This window comes from Mustela nivalis (assembly GCF_964662115.1).
Source record: "Mustela nivalis genome assembly, chromosome: 10".
Classification (NCBI taxonomy): Eukaryota; Metazoa; Chordata; class Mammalia; order Carnivora; family Mustelidae; genus Mustela; species Mustela nivalis.
In genome coordinates, this window is record NC_139029.1 from 60,053,852 (window position 1) to 60,073,840 (window position 19,989).

General features: G+C 40.7%; 1 protein-coding gene across 3 annotated transcripts in view; it reads right to left on the reverse strand.

The window, feature by feature from the left end:
* Window positions 1–6,403: 6,403 nt before the first annotated feature.
* The window catches only part of ERICH3 (glutamate rich 3), a 93,890-nt gene continuing 80,304 nt past the window's right edge, over window positions 6,404–19,989 (reverse strand). For all 3 annotated transcript variants that reach the window (XM_082688131.1, XM_082688132.1, XM_082688133.1), the window contains 3 exons: window positions 15,225–15,347; window positions 9,452–11,777; window positions 6,404–8,772 (listed from right to left, as the gene is read on the reverse strand). In XM_082688131.1, the coding sequence (XP_082544257.1) occupies window positions 9,487–11,777; window positions 15,225–15,347 (2,414 nt within the window). In that variant the 3' untranslated portion in view covers window positions 6,404–8,772; window positions 9,452–9,486. The remainder of the gene's footprint in view (window positions 8,773–9,451; window positions 11,778–15,224; window positions 15,348–19,989) is intronic.

Consider the following 19,989-nt stretch of genomic DNA (forward strand, 5'->3'; position numbering starts at 1 on the left):
ATTTCCTTCTGGGTTCAATCCTAACTGGGACACTTCCTAGCTCTGTGACTTGAATATGTCACTTCACTTCACCTTTTTGTGTCTCAGTCTCAACATCTATAAAATGGGGCTAATAGTACCTTCCTCACAGCATTATGAGGCTTAATGAGCAAAAGAATAAAATTAGTAAAATAGTATAAAAGCAAAATGTGCGAAGCTGTATTAAACCTGTTAAATTAGGTTTCTGAAATCATATTGACAGACTACTTTTTCAAATCAGGGGTTATTCAGACTTGAAGTCTCTGGTGAAAAACCTTGACTACATGTATTAATCACCTGTGGAGGTATTTTTTAAAGTCCTGATGCCTAACTCTCACCCTCAGAGATTTAAAGAATTTCCTCAGGAGAATTCTTATGTGCAGCTAAAATGGAAAACCAGAGATTTAGATTTGAGTTTGTTAAGCCAATTTGTATATGCTTAGAAAGGTGGTAATTTGCTGAATTCTACTGTGGAATTCTGTGCTAAGTAGGCAGCCACTAACATTATGACTAGTTCAGTGGGGAGAGTGTTCATTCTCAGAGACTTTCTTTAAATTAATTCACGACCTGTGTGTGTGTTGTGGGGGGGGGTGTGTATTAAGAAAACTAGTATGTGGGATTTCTGCTGTCTCTAACTATAAACACTTGCATTGTCAGTAGGGGTTACAAACAGGTAATGGCAAACCTTAGAGACATCTATAATCCAAACAACCAAAATATTTCACCTGCACTGCCTCTGAAAACTTGCATTTCAGTGTCTGCAAAAGCAAGAACTAAGTTAGCGATCCTAAGAACGAAACAAAAACAACCCACCAAGTGTGAGAGAATGAATTTGATTAGAAATTAGGATTTTTGCTTCTCTAAAAAGAAAATCTGACAAGCAGCAGCACTGTCAAGCGAAATAGGCTGTAGACCAAAAGCAAGATTTCTAATCCTGTCTCGTCCCCTAACCCACGTGGAGCCCGATCCTCAGACCTCCTGGGCCACTGCTTTCTCAACCTGGTATCTACAAAGGAAATGGTAGAGTCTTCAATCTCCAGTGTCCCTATCACCTCCAAAGTTTTATGGAAATGTCATTTTCTCTTCAGTCAACAAATTCAGATACTTCCTGTATCTTATCAACATCAACTAAATGCGGACTTAAAAATTTTCAGGACCCCCTATAACAACATTATTTTCACCTGTTTTCATTCATGTAGTCATTCATCGACCAGGTATTTATTGAGCATGTGCCGTGTGCCAGACCATGTTCTTGGCACAGCGAATTGAACGGGTGCCAGAACAGAGCACGTTTCATCTCTCCTGGAGCTGACGTTCTATTGCAGAACCAGTCAGCCCGTGTTACATGAAGTGTGACTGTCAGAACTCTCCAGCTCCTTTTTCCTTCTTCACAGCATCTCATGTTTGCACCCTAACAGATGTACCAGAGAAGACGATGAAGGAGGCGATGGATGGCCTGAAAGCCTGGCTAAGATTTAATAATAGTCTTAAAAAGAGCGCGCCTTGCTGGCTCATTGATTTAGCGTCTGCCTTTGGCTCGAGTCGTGATCACAGGGACCTGGGATTAAGTCCCACGTAGCTCCCTGCTCAGCGGGGAGTCTTCTCCCTCTTCCCCTCCACCTGCGTGTGCTCTCTCTTTCACTCTGTCTCTCAAATAAATAAAATTATGAAAAAAGAGAGAGACAGAGATTGTAATCATTCATTCCACCAAAGGGATTAAAGGGCAATTTGTTCCTCACACCAGTCCTTTCCAAACTTTTAAGATTAAGGAGTATTTTTGAAAACTAACATTTCTGTGGCATATAGGAAATGAGGATTAGTCAACAGAGTTACAGAACTACTTACCTGATTGCTTTTTGGCACAGGTTACAAAATACAGACCCCAGGCCAAAGCTGGTACTTCACCTTTCTTCTGTAAATTAAGTTTTATTGGAACACAACCCACTCATTTAAATATTGTCTTTGGCTGCTTTTGCCCTCAAGTGGCAGGATTGACTAGTTGTGACTCTATGTCCCATAAAACCTAAAATGTGTGGTATCTGCTCCATTTATAGAAAGACTTTGCTGACCCCTGCCCTCTAGCATGGAGTTGCTCTTCGAGTACTACTGTTGACTGCCTGTGTTCTTGGACACACTCCAAGGGCTCTCTTCCTTCCCTGGAAACAGCCAGATGCTGTGTTAGGACTCTATTTTTTCCTTGTAGCAACCCCAAGCTGCATGACCCACTCATTTATTTTTCCGACAGACGACCACTTTAGTAGTATGTAGCCAGAACAAACTTTATACATTAATCAACATTCTAGCAACTCATTTATGACAGCTGCCATGCCTTGCAGCTTGAGAAACAGCAGCCACGGGCTATTCACCTGGTCCATTACACCAGTGCTTTTCAAATATTTTTGCTCACATAACACCGAGTAAGCATTAAAAAGCTGTCAGAACCCCCATACGCATTTTTTTCATTGACATCTACAAATTTTCATGTAAGTTTAAATAGTAGTTACAGATGTAATTTGTAGCATGTTATAGAATGGAATGTTTTAAGATAAAACAGTTCCGTCTCTTTCCTGTGTCCAAAGAAATCAAAATGTTATCACTACTTCATATTAGCTTTATCCATGTACTGGATCCTGTGGGGTGCCAACATATTACCCCCTTCGGAGTCAACGCATTGATTCCCCAGCCGTCTGGGGTGGGCTCTGCTGCGGGCTCTTGTCTGAGTCTCTTTAGGGGAGGTGCTTTTGACTGAAGAGAGCAACCTAGTCAAAGGTTAGGTAGGCTCTCTCCTGGGGAAACAGCCAACATCAGGGACTGGCCCACCGTGGGAAGTCAGAGACCTGGCCCCTCTGCCCTAAGAGCTGCTCCCAAGCTCCCCAAGTGATGGGCTACAGACTTAGGGGTAAGGACATCAAGGCCCATCTTCTCTCCCTACCCATTTAGTTTCCCTCACTCTCCCATAGTAATATTCCCAAGGCCACACGTCCCAGTAAACTTTCTGTATATAGACCTCTGTTCTAGGTTTCTTAAGGAGCTTGACCTAAGATAGCCATTTTCAAAAGTACATGACAGTTCTTCTTTAGCATTAGGAAATCTCACGTTATTTTTTTAATTTCCATTCCACTTTGCCCCAGATTTTTATCTGACTGTAGTGTATTTGTATGTTTGAAAGTTTTTTTTAAATTGCCTTTTCATACTTGTCTGTAACTAAATTGTTATATAAAGTAAAATTTGGGGCACCTGGGTGTCTCAGCTGGTTAAGCGTCCGCTCAGGTCATGCCCCCAGGGTCCTGGGATCAAGCCTAGCATCAGGCTCCCTGCTCAGCGGGGAGCCTGCTTCTCCCTCTCCCTTTGCCTCTCCCCATGCTTGTGCTTGCTCTCTCTCTCTCCCTCTCTCTGTCAAATGAATAAATACAATCTCTAAAAATTTTAATAAAAAATAAAATTTAAACATCTAAAATTTTCAGTATAATAAACACACAGTGTTATATTAATTTCAGGTATATAATATAGTGATTCAACAACTCTATACATTACCCAGTGCTCATTATAAGTCTACTCTTAATCCTGTCAGCTATTTCTCCCATTCCCCTACCCCACCTCCCTTCTGGTAACCATCAGTTTGTTCTCCACAGTTAAGAGTCTGGTTTTTTTGTTGATTTAAAGTTTTCTTATGAACATAAGTTTCTATGTATAAAATTTCTTCTGGACGAAGCTATCATTACAACAAGGAGTAATATGCATCTGGCCAAAACGACATACATGTATTATAAGTTTTGATAACCGTTATCTGTAAAAAGCAAGAGCATAAATGCATCTCTTAAGAGGGTGACTTCTATTTTTAATTAGTTTGTATATGTATGAACAAATATTATTTACTGCTAAATGAGAGTGTTGAACATCAGTTCTATTCCATCTTGCTTTATTTGTAATGACGTACAAAGGTAGTATTTATGCGTGTCACATAAATAAATCGATGGGAATAGAAGTGGTTTGAAGTGTTGAAGTTTGAAGTGCTGTACTGCAGTTGTCATCTCTGACCTCCTTGTGATTTACCAAAAGGCACAGACTGATAAAATACCAAAAATTATCTTACTATCTTATCAGCTGACAACTCAATTAAGTCCTCCTTTAGTTTTCTTGAAAACAAAGAATTGAAAACCACTTGTCTTGCAGAAGGATTGGTTAACTAGTCATCGAGGTCATTCCTGTGCTCCATACCTACACCATATTTCACATTGTTCATCATGTGTGACATCTCGGAGGAAACACAGTAAGTCGGTAAATGAAGAGTTGACACCTATTGTTAAGAGAGAAAGAGAGACTGGCAAAAGGGAGGACCTTGAGTGCAACTAGTTTCAGGTCCATTTCATGACATAAATGCATATGATAGTTGAACACCTGCAAAGTAGCCTTGCTAGTGAATCCCTTGAAAAGCTTCATTTCCCCTCAGGGATACACCCACACCAGCTTGAAGATCTCTACGTCACCTTAGTACCAAGCTTCTGAACAAGTATGAGATTTCTCCTACACTTTTTTCCTTAACACAACCTTAGTTGTAAGTAGATATTTAATAAAGACCAGGAAGGATCTGACAAAGGAGGTAGAGAGCTTGTTCTTAAATAGACTTTGGCACAAGACTCTCTGTCCCAGGAATCTTCTGTGTACTCTATTTTCCCTATGAAAAATGGAGGCATCACATCATCACAAAGTATTGTAAGGGTTGCACAGATTATGAAACAAGATAAAACTTCTGGAATTTCAAAAGGAATGTGTATTCTCAAAAGGAATGTGCATTTTATCTGACAGAATTTATATTATCTGTCATAGTTTTCCTATCATAGGGCATGGTATTAGGAGGAAGGAAAAAACAAAGAACAAAAAAAGAACGGTGAGCTTGAGAGTGACTTTGAAGGAATTCTAGCTATATTTATTCCCTGTTCCTTTGTACCTCTTGTTGCTGACCATGTTGACAGGGAGATTTTTTTAAATGACACAATCAGGTACGTATAGAGGACTAGAAGGAAATATTGCCCAAGGTCAGAAGTGGCCTTTCCTGGGCTGTCCTGGAAGCTGGTGGAATATTTCACTTATTAGATGAATCTCTAAGGCTTTCTTTTCTTCTCCCAAGCAATCATTTTCCAAGGGCAATATTTGTGGCAAAATTACTGATTTAGAAGTATGATGGAACTCAACTTTAAATTTATAACACAAGAATTTATAAAGCCACAGAAAAGGCTCAACTTAAAAAGATTTTTACAGGGGCACTTGGGCAGCTCAGTTGGTTAAATATCTACATTTGGCTCGGGTCATGATCCCAGGGTCCTGGGATCAAACCCCTTATCAGTCTCCTTGTTTGGTGGAGAGTACTTCTCTCCCTCTCCCTGCTTATTTTCTTTCTCTCCCTCTCAACTAAATAACATCTTTAAAATAAATAAATAAATAAATAGATAGATAGATAGATAAATAAACAAATTTCAAATAGCCTAATTCTGCCTACCTTTACTTTGGTTGTCCAGTTTTCTCTTGAATTATTTAAATAATTTACCTTATTCTTTGATTAGCTGTAAATATAACTCCCTTCTTTCTGATACAGTATATATTAATGAGATCTGTTATTTCCCCTTCTAAACCACCCCAATGCACCTTTCTTTAAAAAAAAAAAAAAGATTTTATTTATTTATTTGACAGAGAGAGAGAAAGCAAGAGCACAAGCAGGGGGAGCAGCAGAGGGAAAGGGAGATGCAGGCTCCCCACTGAGCAGGGAGCCAAATGCGGGCTTGGTCCCAGTACCCCAGTATCATGACCTGAGCCGAAGGCAGACGCTTAACCAACTGAGCCACCCAGGCACCCCTAAATGCATCTTTCAAAAGAAGTTTCCTTCCTTACACCTGTGGCCAGGTGAAAGAGGTACAAGAGAACAGGGAATATATAGCTGGAATCTCCTGAAGTCCCTCTTAAACTCACCCTCCCTTCCTTTCTTTGCAAGTCTTTTCCTTCCTCCCACCCGCAAATGAAAACATTTAGAAGTGCACATATAGTATCTTGCTATGTATTTACGATACCTCTTCCTAGAAGATAATGTGTGAGATGAAGAACATCAGAGTTTGGGGTCTGAAGACCTGAGACTGAACATGATTTTAGACAAACCACTTAACTTTATTGAGCTTGTATTTACTTGTTTAGGAAATGGTAGTAACTTTCCTCTCTGGCATTACCCCATGTATGGGAAAGACATGTATGAATGCAGACGGTTTTCAGACAGTCGATATAAACAACCTGTGAGACAAATTTTCTCTGCTTTATAGAGTTTAAATTCATAAGGAAAGGACAAAGAAGATAATCTCAAAGTCTAGTCTTATTTTTAAAGAATCATTCACATGTCTTATTTGTAAATGTATGGTTTCTTTATGCTTTTAATAATGAAACTGAGGGGAAAATCAGTTCAGCTGAACATACAAATAGTTTTATCAACATAGTATTTGCAGAGAAAGAAATTCATTTAATCGAAATATCACAACACTGAATTTCACACTTAAACCCACATGCAGATTGTAGGATTATGTTACAGAATGTTTTGATCGAATGTGTTAAATATAAAAATAATTCAATGCAATTTCCATTTAGCACATTGTACAAAAGTCATTCTTCAATAGAATTAACAAGTTTACAATCTTTCTTATAAGGTGCTATGTATTCAAAGTGCTCTGTAGCATTGAGGTTGAGATTAGGAAACAAATACTGGAGAGTTCCTCAGTAACGCAGCTCAGTAATAAATGAAATCGGATATACTGTAGATGAAACCTACCCATTAATCCTAAAACAGACCATGGCGATCTGTGGTGCGCTGTGAGAGGCACTCATTCTTGGTGGGGGGTGGGGCTGGAAGATGTCATAAACACATCATTATGGTCCTAATAAAAATAAGCTTCAAGTTGAATCCATCACTTTTATAGTGAGTACCCTTTCCTAGAGAAAAGGAGAAAAACAGAGGCACAGAAAACGAAAGAGGCAGAGAAAGTTCACAATGCTTCTGCAGTCCATTTTCCTCCTGAGATTAATCCTCAGTACAACCCAGAGTCCACAATAGCAGTTCCAGACTTTAGAGTCCATCAGAATTACCTGGAGGGCTTATTAAACACCCACTGCAAGGCCCCAGCCACAGCGTTTCCAATTTAATAGGTGTGAGAGGAGGGTGGGAATTAGTATTCTTGGAACAGTTCCAGGTGATGCTGATATCTTCATCAAGGGACCACATTTTTGAGAACCACAGGTTATATCTTGGATCAAGGGCTCCTTTATTAAAATGAAACATACCTAAAAAGACAACATGCCTGCTCCCTAGGGACATAGAGTGTAGGGCATTCTGCCTAGATTGTATGATTTAAGGCACCAGCCCTCAATTTTAGCTACATAATAGTAGTAGGAGAATAGAACAGTAGTAGAGTAGAATCAACTGAATTTAAAAAAACAAAAAACAAAAAACAAAACAAAACAAAACAAAACACTTGATGCCTACACCCATCTAAAAGTAATTAAACCCACATCTCCAGGGAAGGGGGCCAGGGGTTGAATCATTCACGGAAGTGCTCCGCACAAGTCTAATGAGTAGTCCAGCTGGAGAATTGCTGCTTTAGGAGATTTTGTTCATCTCCTCATGGGAGAAAATATGGCCAAACATATGTGCCTTTTAGGGTACTGGTATAGGAACAAAGGCGTCTTCAAGGAAATCATAATCCCCAGTAGGCACACGGATGCACAACTATTTCTAGTAATATCAAGGGGTAATTTAGAAAGTGATTCTGACTGTTGATTTACAATGCCCCGCAAGGTTAGTTCACAGGTTTGAAATAACAGAACTCGGGCAGGTGAGCAGCACACTAATCTAATCCAAGTTTCTTTTCCATCAAATGACATCACCCAAAGAATCCAGAGTGTAGAATGTTGGTGTGTGTACTGATGTGCCATATTTACCTGCTATAATTATTGTTACTCATTTCAGTCAGCTTAATTATTTACTACTCTGATTTACATTTGAATGGACCTATAAATAAGGCCCCCAGGGACAAAATGCTACCAGCAGTTAAGTCTACCTCAGAAAGCAAAACTACAGAAACACAAACAAACAAACAAACAAAAACCAAAGGGCATTTTGAAATAAGATTGCCGCTTTACTCTTCTAGCATAAATAAGATGAATAAATATGTGTAGTAAATCAACATGCCATGGAATCCCTTTCTGGAAGGATTTACAGGGCTGGAGCAATTTTTAGTACTGAGTGTACACCAAGGACCTTTAGAGCTCATTTTCACAAACCAAGTCATTAAAGCCCCAAGCCACAGACTTTAAATAAAATTCTAATGTATGAAACCGGAACTAATATTTGATTATAAATAAAAAGGAGTTTAAACAAACCCCAGATGTGAGGACTGGGCCTTTCAGGTGATCTTTGGTAAAAGTCAAACATTTGAAAGCTATCAATTGGATTTGAATAGAGACACATTAGCTATGTTGAATACAGAACAGCCTCACAGTCTTCCATTAGAAACTGCGGCCCCTAAGGAGGGTCCTACAGAAGGATCCAGTTAATTTTAAGGTGTTTTCTGTGCTACTGACCAACAATGCTGGACTGGGAACCGGCTTAGACAAGCAAAATGATTAAAAAAAAAAAAGAGGTAAAAATCCAAAGTCAAAGTGAGATGCTTGGGTGAATCTTTCTCCAGTCTTAAGTCTTCCAGAAAACATCTTTCAAACATCCTGAAAAATAATAAAAAGGACAGAACGATGTGTAAAATCTCTCAGGATAGTAGAAACTAGGCACTGAGAATAAGACGGTATCAGGGAAATAGCAGGAATACAGGAAATGCTAAAAATAATTTTAGCCTTTAGTTACAATCTGCAATATTTTACATATATTTTTATAATGTGTATATATTTTTCATATTTTATAATTTATGCTCTATGTATATTAAACTTCACAAAAACTGCAGAAATGAAGGCATACGGCCCATTTAAAGGCAAGTAATCACAGCCATCCTTTTAAACACTCAAAGGGAAATGAACTTGGGAATAGAGTTTGATTCTTCTTGTCTGTGGTGCGTCCCTGTGGCCCATTCTCTTTAATTCATCTCCAGGACCCTGGAAAGGAGACATGGGTTTCACCTCCTCAGAGAACTGTGCTTGCAGAGCAGAGAACATGACTCGGGGGTACAAAAGGGGTAGAAGGGGGTGCCTGTGTGCACGTTGGCGCCGTCACATTGGTCTTCTCCAGCTCCTGTCCTCAGGGGCTGGGGGCTAAGCAGTATAGCCTTGAGAATTGACACTGCTGGGTACAGGTGTATGCAGGGACAGATGAAGGTTTGAGCTTGACCCAAGGGGAGGGATTCTCAGGTGGGGAATCTGTTAAATCCTGCAAACAGAGCGGGCTTAAACTCACCTTCTGCCCCAAAGTCTCTTAGGCCTTCATGTTGTTCAAGGAGGCATCTGCATTTGCACGTTCTCTTTTTCTCTCTGCACTGTAAGCTCTTGGCTCCCTTGGCTTTCCGTGTCATCAGGTTTTACAGGGAGCGTTTGCAGGCCCTGTAGACTGTCTCTCCTAGGCTCTGATTCTCTCCCTCGGGACACTCCTGGGCTGAATTCTTGAGCTGCACCCAACTCCTGCCCATCTTCACAGCTCCCCGGGCCAGCCTCCTCTCCCACGGGCTCTGCCCGCTGCATGGTTTCGACTCCCCGGCCCTCTGGATCCTGCCCTAGCTGTGGGGCCTTCCCTCCCGGGTCTGAAGGTTCTTGTGGAGCCCCCTCCTCAGCCTCTGGTACCCAAGTCCCCGGCACCTCCCCCCTACTCGGAGCTCTTTCCTCTGCCACCACCTTCTCAGCAGCTGCTGGTTTCCCTAGTAACCCCTCCACTTCGTGCCAAGTTTCCTTGCCAGCATCATCTGACGGGGAGGAGGCTTTATTTGCCTCTGTTTTCCCCTCAGCTGTCTTCAAATCTGCCAACACCTCCCTCTGCTCTGCAGCCGTTCCTGCAGTGTCGTCTTCTTGGTGGAGAACTTCCTCAGCCACCATGGCTCCAACTTGCCAGCTCCCAGACCCCTCTGTGTCCCCGTGCCTCCTCACTCCTGTCTCCGGAGCGCACTCTTTATCTGCCTCCTCATCCATAGCTTCTTCACTCAGCTTTTGTGCCATCATGGAATCTTCCTCAGAAACATCTTGGGTCATCGCTGTGACCCCTGCTCCTTGCTGCCTTTGCAAAGACCCTTCTTCATCCCCAGCTTCCAGTCCCTTGAGGCCATCTTGATCCTTGGCTGCCTGCTCCTGGGCCTCACCCGTGGCTGTGATCTCTGCCTCCGGCGCTTGCTCCTTTCCTGCTGGTTCAGTTTCAGGAGCTTCTAACACACCCTTCCCCTCAGGGCCTGGCCCTTGGTCCTGCCCCGAGGGAGCCCCGTTCTCCCTGGGGCGCAGCTCAGCTCTGCCTTTGTGCTCTGGGTCCTGAGGTTCTCTCAGTCTTTCCCCTCCTTCCTCTTTGCTCAGAGCACTTGTGTTTTCCAGTGACCCCTCATATCCAGGTGACCCCTCAAACATGGTCTCCACCCTCTCTCTTAGTGAGGGCCCTACGTCTTGCAGCCCTACGTCTTCAGTCAACTCCAACCCCGTGATGGGGGCTTCACCCTCCGCATCACACTCCATTTCATTCTGGGAGACTTGTGTCTCTTCCTCAGATCTCACTTCCTTCGAGGTTTCCTGCCGTTCCCCTTTAAACTTTTGCTCACCCTGCCCTGCATTTGCCCCTGTCACCTCTTCCCTCTCAGATTCAGTTTCCTCCAGAGAGGATTCTGGCGTCTCAGCTTTCTTCCTTTCTTCTGCTACACTTAATGCCCCGGGTAGCATTTCTTTCCTGTCATCTTCTTTATTAGATTCTGCCTCCGTCCCAACCTCCTCCCTTTCCGTATCTTCCAGGGTGGTCTCCGAAAGCCCCATCCGGGCTGCCTCAGCCTTCTCCGAAGTTGAGGAGCTCAAGACTGTCCCTGGTCCAATGGCTGCCTTCCTGTCTTCGGCTGGTTCTTCTCCCCCAAGCATTGCCTCTGCTGAACCACCTTCTCTCTCAGAGGCAGCATCTCCCTCGGCTCCCAGGTCCTCTAGGTCTGCAGATGCTTGCTCTTCCCTAGTCACCACCTCAGGCTTTCCAGACCCTGCTGAGCTCACGACCTCCGCTCTCTCAGCCTCTCTCTCCTCTGCCTCCCTCAGGGTTTCGGCCTCCTGCATACGCTCTGAGTCCAGAGCTGCGTCACTTGCAAGCACTGTTTTCTGGGAGCCCCACTCCCCCTCAGCAGCTGCCTTCTCAGTCTCCAGCACTGTTGGCAACAAGGCTGCCTCTTCAAGAGCCTCATCTTCATTCACACCTCCAGAGGCTCTGGTGGCTTCTATCCCTCTAGGGCTTAACTCCTCTTCCCCTTCAGCTTCTGCCTCAGCCCCACTCGCTCTGCTCTGAGGGAGCTCTCTTTCCTCTGCAAATTGTTCTATTAATGCCGGCTGCTCTGCTGTTGGCTTCCCCTCCCCCAAGGGAACCTCATCAACCCTTGCTTTTTCCCACGTTGCTGCCTCCCCTTTCTCTTCCGTTGTGTCAGCATCCCGGTGCTGGGGAAGTTCACCTTCCTTCGCTGCCTCTTTCTTCTCCAGTGTATACACGTCTGATACACCTTGGTTGGATTCTGTGTGTGAGCTGAGTGTTGCCCTTTTCTCCAACATGAAATTCCTGTGTGGTGCTATGAAATAGGGTTAGAAAACATGGTTATTTTAACCAGAGTGCCCAGGAAGGAGATATTCTATATAACCATATATGTGATATAGATAATATCTAGAAGCTATTGATCTTATTACATATTAACCATTTCCTCGATCCTATGGTGCCATCGACTGTAACATGCACCATGATTTAATAATGGCTCTTCATGATGAAAATAAGTGCTATCGGTTTAATGGACACATTGATATGTAAGGAAAACTGAACATCAGAAATGTTGAAAACAAATAAGATCTCCATATCTTAGAGTGGTCTCCTCCCCCTTCTCTCTCTCTCTCTCAATCTTTCATATAACACACACACCGCCTACTTTTATTTGAAATATTAGGACTTGCAGAAAAATAATGGAATAAAAAACCAGTATTTCATCTTCTTAGAAATCACTTTGCCCTAGAGCATCATAATATGTGTGTCCTTGGCTTGTGTTTCTTGTATTCATGTGGGCATTCGGCAGCACAATCACAATACAGTGTGAGCTGATTATTATCCCCTATATTATTCTCACGTTTTAAAGCTACTATATCTAGATTTAGTCATCAAATAACTTTCTAGCTCAAGGTAAGGCTTTTACTAAAGACACCAATTTGTATTATAGGTCAGGATACCTCCCTGCCTACGTTCAGAAACTGTTTTGCCTTTGGCAAAACAGGATCACAGAACAAGGCAGGACTTTGTAGTCTGGGACAAATTTCAACATAAATAACCTTCTTGAAGTATTTCATAAGTTCTCATCTATAATTCCCTGGCAAATCTGGCTGTACTAGCCATCATACTTCAATAAATCTAAGTTCAATATGTTTCTTAAAGGCTTCAAATGCGTTTCTTGTTATTTAAAAAATACATGCGTTTCTGTTGAAATGACCCATGCAAAATTAATAAAAGGATGTCATGCCAAATACCCAAAGCATTTACATTTTCTGACTGCAGAATAATACTTACGGAGATAGGAAATTCTAAAATGGTCATCTTAATAATTTTGCTATCACTCTACTCTTTCTCACTTATAGAAGACACTAGACCAGATGCTAGAAGTTATCATACCCATGTGCCAACTTCTAAATTATAAAGTAAGCAAATACGTCTTCCTTGTATTTTTCACTGCTTGTCTTTTTGGCCAGCCATCTAACCCCCACACCCCACCTAGTTACCAAGGATCTACCAGAAACCTAAAGCCCTGCTCTTATCATCTCTTCGTCCCTGTTCTGATACTCCATCCAGGACTACCTGATCATTCCATTTCCCCTCCTAACACAAAACACAACTGTTCTTTGTTGCATTCTCTTGGCCTTTTGCCAGGTAGCAACAATAAACCATTTTGAAGTAAGGTGGCAATAGCTGATACTACATTTTCCTCAAAAAGTATATTTGGAAGGTAACTTTTGGAGACTTCTTTCAAAGTAGTAACAGAAATTTCAGGTCTACCAATAGGATAGTGTTGACTTTAATAGGTGGTCCTCAGCACATCACAGCAGTTACTTACTAAATTGTAGCTGTGAGTTGCTAGAGGGAAATATTGAGCCAAATGTTCATTCAGAGAACATGTAGCCAACTCATTTGAAAGAATTTTATTTCATTTTTCATATTTCACTTCAGCCATCCATTGTATCTCATTACGATTATTGGATTTAAAACAAATTAAATTAAAACAATGTGTATCAAGTCTCTTTAATAGTATATCTGTTGCTATTCAAATTCTCACATGAAAGTATATTAAAAAGTCAGTTATGAAAAACATTTAAATAAAGTCCTCTGTTTTGTAAGCTGGTCTTTAAATTTATGGATTAAAACATTAAGGAAAATGGGAATAAAACTGTCTGCCACCATATAACAATATACTATGCCTAAATTCTAGGAGAGAAAGGGCTAATGGTATTCAGCTGAGCTATTATATGAACATGCACATCATAGGGAAGTTAGACATGACATTCCTGAAGTAAGAGAGAAAGAGTAACTGAAATCCTTCTAAGAAGTATGAGTATGAAACATGACATGGTTTTTGACAGTAACCTCATGGGCTTTTGGGAAAAAAAAAAATATATATATATATATAAGACAGCAAGCGATATTCAGAAATGGAGACAATTTGATTTTGTGAAATGAATGTGTACTTAGGGGTCAGACAGAACTGGACAAGAATGCCAGCTCTGCCACTTACTATCCATATCCACTTGGGAAACAAGTTCAACAAACACTTCTCTAAGCCTTCATTCTTCTATCCAAAAAATGGGAGCAGAAATGCTTGACTCACAGAATCCTTATAATGGTTAACCATAAAATGCTTTGCAGGGTTTCTGGCACACAGAAAGCCCTATCAAGTCTTCCTTCCATACTTCCTTTCCTGCTTATGATAAATTATATTTTCTTGTTTGAATAAGATTTGATCAATAACAACTACTGTGCCTGCATTGCAGAATGTTTGGGAGGTATACCAGAACTCCTCTAGTGGAATGCTCATCATACAAGATTTGGATTCCCTAAGCAGTTAGGGTCCTCCTCCTGTAACTCATCTACTTCATGTTCAAGTGCCACCTGGCCCTCTCCACATTCCCCAGGGGTAACTGGAGCTCAGGGAACCAGTGTGAGTGCAAATATTCTGGCTACTATTTCTTGTGAGTAATAAAGTCCTTTTTCTCTGACACAAGAGTCTTGCATCTTCTGCTCATACCATGAAACTGTGGCTGGCAAACATGTTTGCTTAAAAATAGAGTAAAATCTCAAACACCTCATAGTGCTTAATGACTGTCTTTAAAAATTAGAGGTACTGTGACCATATGATAAATAAAATGAATAACACTACCCCCCCATATACACATACATATATTCAAGTCAGTGCGGTTTTTAAAAGTCCTCTACTAAATACGGGAAAACCTGATTTCAAGGACACAGGGTGTTTGACCCGATGGATATGAGTCATGGTCTGTTGAATCACTCTAATTGGCAATCTTGCAGCTGGAATACTCATCACCAAGAGCCAGGTCATATGCTGATTTCCCCTAATTTAAAAAAATAAGGAGTTCAAATAAACCACTGTGAAATGTACCTTGGCCCTCTCTGTCTCCAGTGCACCAGTTGGGCAAATCCTCCTACCTGGTCACCTAACAGGGAGGCTGACTACGAAAATAAGACTGATCTGAACAACATTTCTTTTATACTTTAAAGTCCTTTTTCCCCTCCAATCTAGGCACTAATGTATTCAAAAAAGAACAAGAACATTCATATCTGATGTCAGCTTTAAAGCTCCCCTTAAGGCCTCTCAGCCACCTCCTGCCATCAAATTCATTAGTGGAAAGAAAATAAAGGTGGAAGAAGGAGGAAGCAAGGGTTGGGGGGGGGGGGTGAAAGATGAAAATGGGGCTGTCATTCGCAGAGGCTTTCTAAAGGTCTTTCCTAGGTAATGATGTGCCCTCACCTGCACCTGTGTCATTCTCCAGCTTCCTCGAGTGCTTCTCCTCGTCTGTGCTGCTAACACCAGACTCGGTGTCATAGTGCCGGTGGCTGCCAGTTTCCACAGCCTCAGCGACAGTCTGTCCAACTGATTGGAGATCACAGGAAATATCAAAAGGCATAAAAAACAGGTCATGGGAACATTGCTGAACTCTTTCACATCCTTTCAGCAAGTGGGGTTAATTTTAAAGTATTCACATTAAAATGTGACCTTTTCTTTTTTTAAATCTATGAAGATTAAATCGCTTCCAAGCCATGATTTCAAAAAGGAAAACACAATGGCAGATCATGAAGTAAAGAAATCCATGCAAAGAAATACTGAAAAGAGACAACAGCCAGAAGCAGTGACAGATCAGCCAAATGCACATGCAATGAAATGATGGAAAACAAGGTTTAGTTGCATTTTCCTTTCTAGAAACATATGTCATGGTTTTTATAACACCAGTCATCATGGCTTTTTGAAATTTCTAAGACTATCAGAGATGACTATACTATGAGCATTTCATACATTAGTAGATTTTAGTGATTTGACCTCAATACTCACTCCAGGTGGACACAGCGAGAAAAGCTAGTGTATGGTTCCTATATATTCGACAGCTGTTGTAGAAATTCCTGTTCTCTGCAGCTGATAACCAGCCGTGAAACTTCAGATACACAATGACCTAAGTGCAAGACCCATACTCCATACCAACCATGTCATCTTCAGGAAGTTCTTTGACCTAAGCTTAAGCCTCAGTTTACCCAACTGTCAAAAAAAGATACCTACTCAATGGTTATTGGAAGGATTAAATAAAGAAATATATGTAGTACAGGCTTATCTTTACTTATAAGGAGGTGCTTAAGCACTTAATAAATAATAGCTATGATGATGATGAGCATGTTGATTATAAGTATTACCAACCAATCTGGCATGATTCTAGGCAACACTGTAATATCAATTAAATTTGTCTTTAATTTCTGACATGTCCCTGTCTACATCCCTTACCTATTATCCATGATCCCTGTGCCTAAATCCCAAACACCTACCATTGTGCCACCTTCTGGTGAATTAAAGCTCACTCGAATAACACTAGACCAAGATCTGCCCTCCCAGATAAGAACATGTCTCCAAAATACATTCTCCTTCCTCTCTCCCTCCCTCCCTCCCCCCCCCCCGCCCCCGTCTGCCTTCCTTCCTCCCCCACCCCACATCTCCCTTCCTCCCCCCCTCCTTCCTCCCCCCCATCTGCCTCCCCCCCCCCCCCCGGGTCCCCCCCCCCTCTGCCTTCCTGCCCTCCCTCCTTCCTTCCTTCCCTTCTTTCTTTTTTTCTCTCTTTCTTCTCACATATTTTGGTTCAATTGATCCAAAAACTGTACTTTGAGAAAAACAGAACTAAAATGTGGTCTCTTGCACACTTTAAAGTGAATTGCTAAAGGGTAATTGGTTACTTATTTATTCATCTGTGTTTAGAAGCAAATAGTAAAATGTCTGCCTCATGTGGCTTTTGGGGACAAAAATGGAATGACTTAACTTTATTAATAGTAAGAGAATAAACATGGAAATGAAAAGAGGTATATCATATAGTCCAAATTCTATTTTAAATAATTGTTTAACATCAACTTTCCTCATTCATCTGATAACCAAATAAAAAAAATTTTTATAATAATAAAGTTTAGAGATGACATCAACTCATGACAATTTGATTATAGTAGATTTGTTATCAAACAAACCTTTATTTTAGGAACTTGTGAACATTGCACATATAATTAAATATCATCTTGCCCACTATAATAATATTAACAGTATTAACCAATGAGTTTAAACATGCAATGTTTTAGATCCTTGTGTATAATAAATCTGCTTGGCTAATTGAGCAATAGTAATTCCAAAAATGGTAGGACAGTGGAATGGGAGCAAGACTGATTTCACAACAATGATTTGAAGTTTTGTTTCATCAGAGCCTACGAGGTACCTGGATTCCCCCCCCACCCGTAGCCATAGACTATAAATAAGTATGGTTTATCATATGAATATCAAATCCTTATGTTATACACCTAAAATAATATACATCAATTATACCTTAATAAATTTTTAATGAAAAATGGTTTATCATAATAATAATAATTAAAATAAACAATTAGCAGCTGTTGAACCAAAGACTATTCTAAGAAGCCAAACGATACTAGCATAATTTGAAAATTACAACTCACTCAGAATGGACAGTGAAGCATGTAGTCCCTCTGTCTCAGGACTGTCCTCACCACCTGGCCACGTCTCCTGGCTTGCCCCTGGAGGGTTAGGCTTTGGAAGTAGATGAGAAGGCTTTTGGAAGTAGATATAGAGTTAGGTGTTGCCTGCTTCAGATTCAGCAAGAATGGGACCCTGGCCTGAGCAGGTCTGACTTATGAGGTGTGAGACCAGAAAAGTCCTCCCTTGGTCATTTTTTTTTTCCTCAGATGTTCTGAAACTAAAACTTAAAAGCAAGAACTTAGCCAGGGTCTAACCTTCAGAGTTTCCACCTGGAGGAAATGAGGACCGTGCCGCTGAGCCCGGCGCCAGCACTATAATACATCACTTTGTGTTCTTAACTACTTAGCCCTTGACCCCCTGAGGCTCCTTGCCTTCCCTCTCTGTAAAGATGACCATTAAAAGCAAAGGAAACTGTCTGTTCTCACAGCCTTCAAAGCAAAGTGGAAGAGGCTTGCTCTGAGAATTCTTAGAAAAGCGCTTTTCCACTCAAATAATATAGAATATTTTAAGATGTTTTTTAAAATACCAAAATATTATTATCTGATATTAGTTTTATTATGAAAACATATTTTAAAATAATATATATAGTACTTTCTCAAAATAGGGAAATAGTACATATCCTTATTTAAAGCTTTATAAGATTATAAGGTATAAAAAGAAAACAAAAGTTATCTTAGTTTCACCACTCAGAACTACTAGTTAACATTTGGTTGGATCTCTATGTATCTTTTTTACTCTCCTCTTGTATAGATAGCATTTTTTAAATTTAGCAATATATTGTGACTATTTCCACATATCATTAAATAAAAAAAGATTCCTCAGTAACTACATAAAAGTTCTAATAGGTTTTTACTAAAATGTGGTTAACCAGTTGTCTGATGTTGAATATTGAGTTATTTCCATTTGTGTGTGGGTGTATGTGTGATTATAAAGCTATTTTAAATACCACTTACAATCATTTTTGTATTTTTTTCTGACTATTCCCTTAGGGCAAATTCCTGGAATTGGAATTGCTGGCTCAAAGAGCATATTTTTAGAAGCTTTTGATATATGTTTTTATATGTTCTTCAGAAAAAGGAGGTATCAACAAATGATTTCACCTGTAATGAGGGAAGGCTGTATGACCCTGCACATTGTCAACAATGTCACAAATTCCACCAATTCTTTCTATAATTTTGTAATTGAAAACTGGTGGCAAGGATGTCATTTTCAATATTAGTAGGCAAGCTTTCTATAATCATTCCTGCTTCTCCACTTGTTTTCAAACAAAACAAACTGGATCCCATCTCAAAACACACTAATAACGCTGAGCAACTCACTAACAGAAGAAAGTTTTAAAGAGGAAACTTTTCATCTGAATTTTAAGGATGTAAGAAGCTATAAAGAAAGAGTAAGATCTATCCAAGTTTATCCCAAGTTCCCCGTGACCTTGAATACCCTGCGTGTGATTCGATCATTCTTTGTGTAGCCAATCAATTACCTTCCTAGCAAGTCACCATGACAGACTTTGTGACTAACACCCTCTACCTACGCAGTGAAGATGCGCCTGCTCTTACCTCCGGCTCAGCAACACCACCCACACAAACCCAGGACTAATTACAAACTCAAGTCCACAGCTGTTCAGAGATAACAGCTGCAGAGAGCTAATATCTATCCTCCATGCAGTACAGAATAGTAGAGAATCATCTTTCTGCAACTTTCAGATCACGTCATTTGCATGTTCAAACCGTTCCATCTTAGAATGCAATCCTCCCGATGGCATACACGTTTCTTTCTCTGCCTCATCTTCCACCACTTTCTGGTTCATCTGTTTGTTTGCATCTGTCACACCAGCCTCCCTTCCGGAAGCTTCACTCAGCAAGGATGCTCCCTGTTTAGGGTTAGAGTTTGCTCTTCCCTCTGCTTCCTGCGGGCTTTCTCCAGCTGCCAGGGTACCTCTGCCCTGTAATTCCTGCTGGTCTCTGCTCAAATGTCCCCTCATCAGAAAGGCCGTCCCTAAAATCCACCCCTTCCTAGAACCATTACTCTGTCCTCTTACCCTGATTGGTTTTTCTTCTACACTTAGTCCAGAATACCCCAGTACTTTAGACCTCAGCTCACAACACATGATGGCCTTATTCTCTCCTCAGGGCCATCTAACTTGCCTGCATGACGATCAGACTGCATATGGCTTTACATTACTTACGTTTAGAAAGCTGGCCAAGCATGCTGACAAATGCCTGCTGCCATATACATTTTACAGTATACTTTATAATATTCTACTCTTAATATTTTATTTATATTTGTAATGTATAAATTATATTACTTCCCAAATTAATCTACCTAAATTGTTCCACTAGTAGAACACAGAGCAAAGATCATGTCACAGTGCATTAAGACAGCTTAAACTGAAGATAACAGAGAAAAATAAACACATTAAAATAACACTACGCCCTATCATCCTGAATTGCCTCCCAAGGACATTGTCCCATTGTAGCTGGCAATTACAATCTTTTACTTT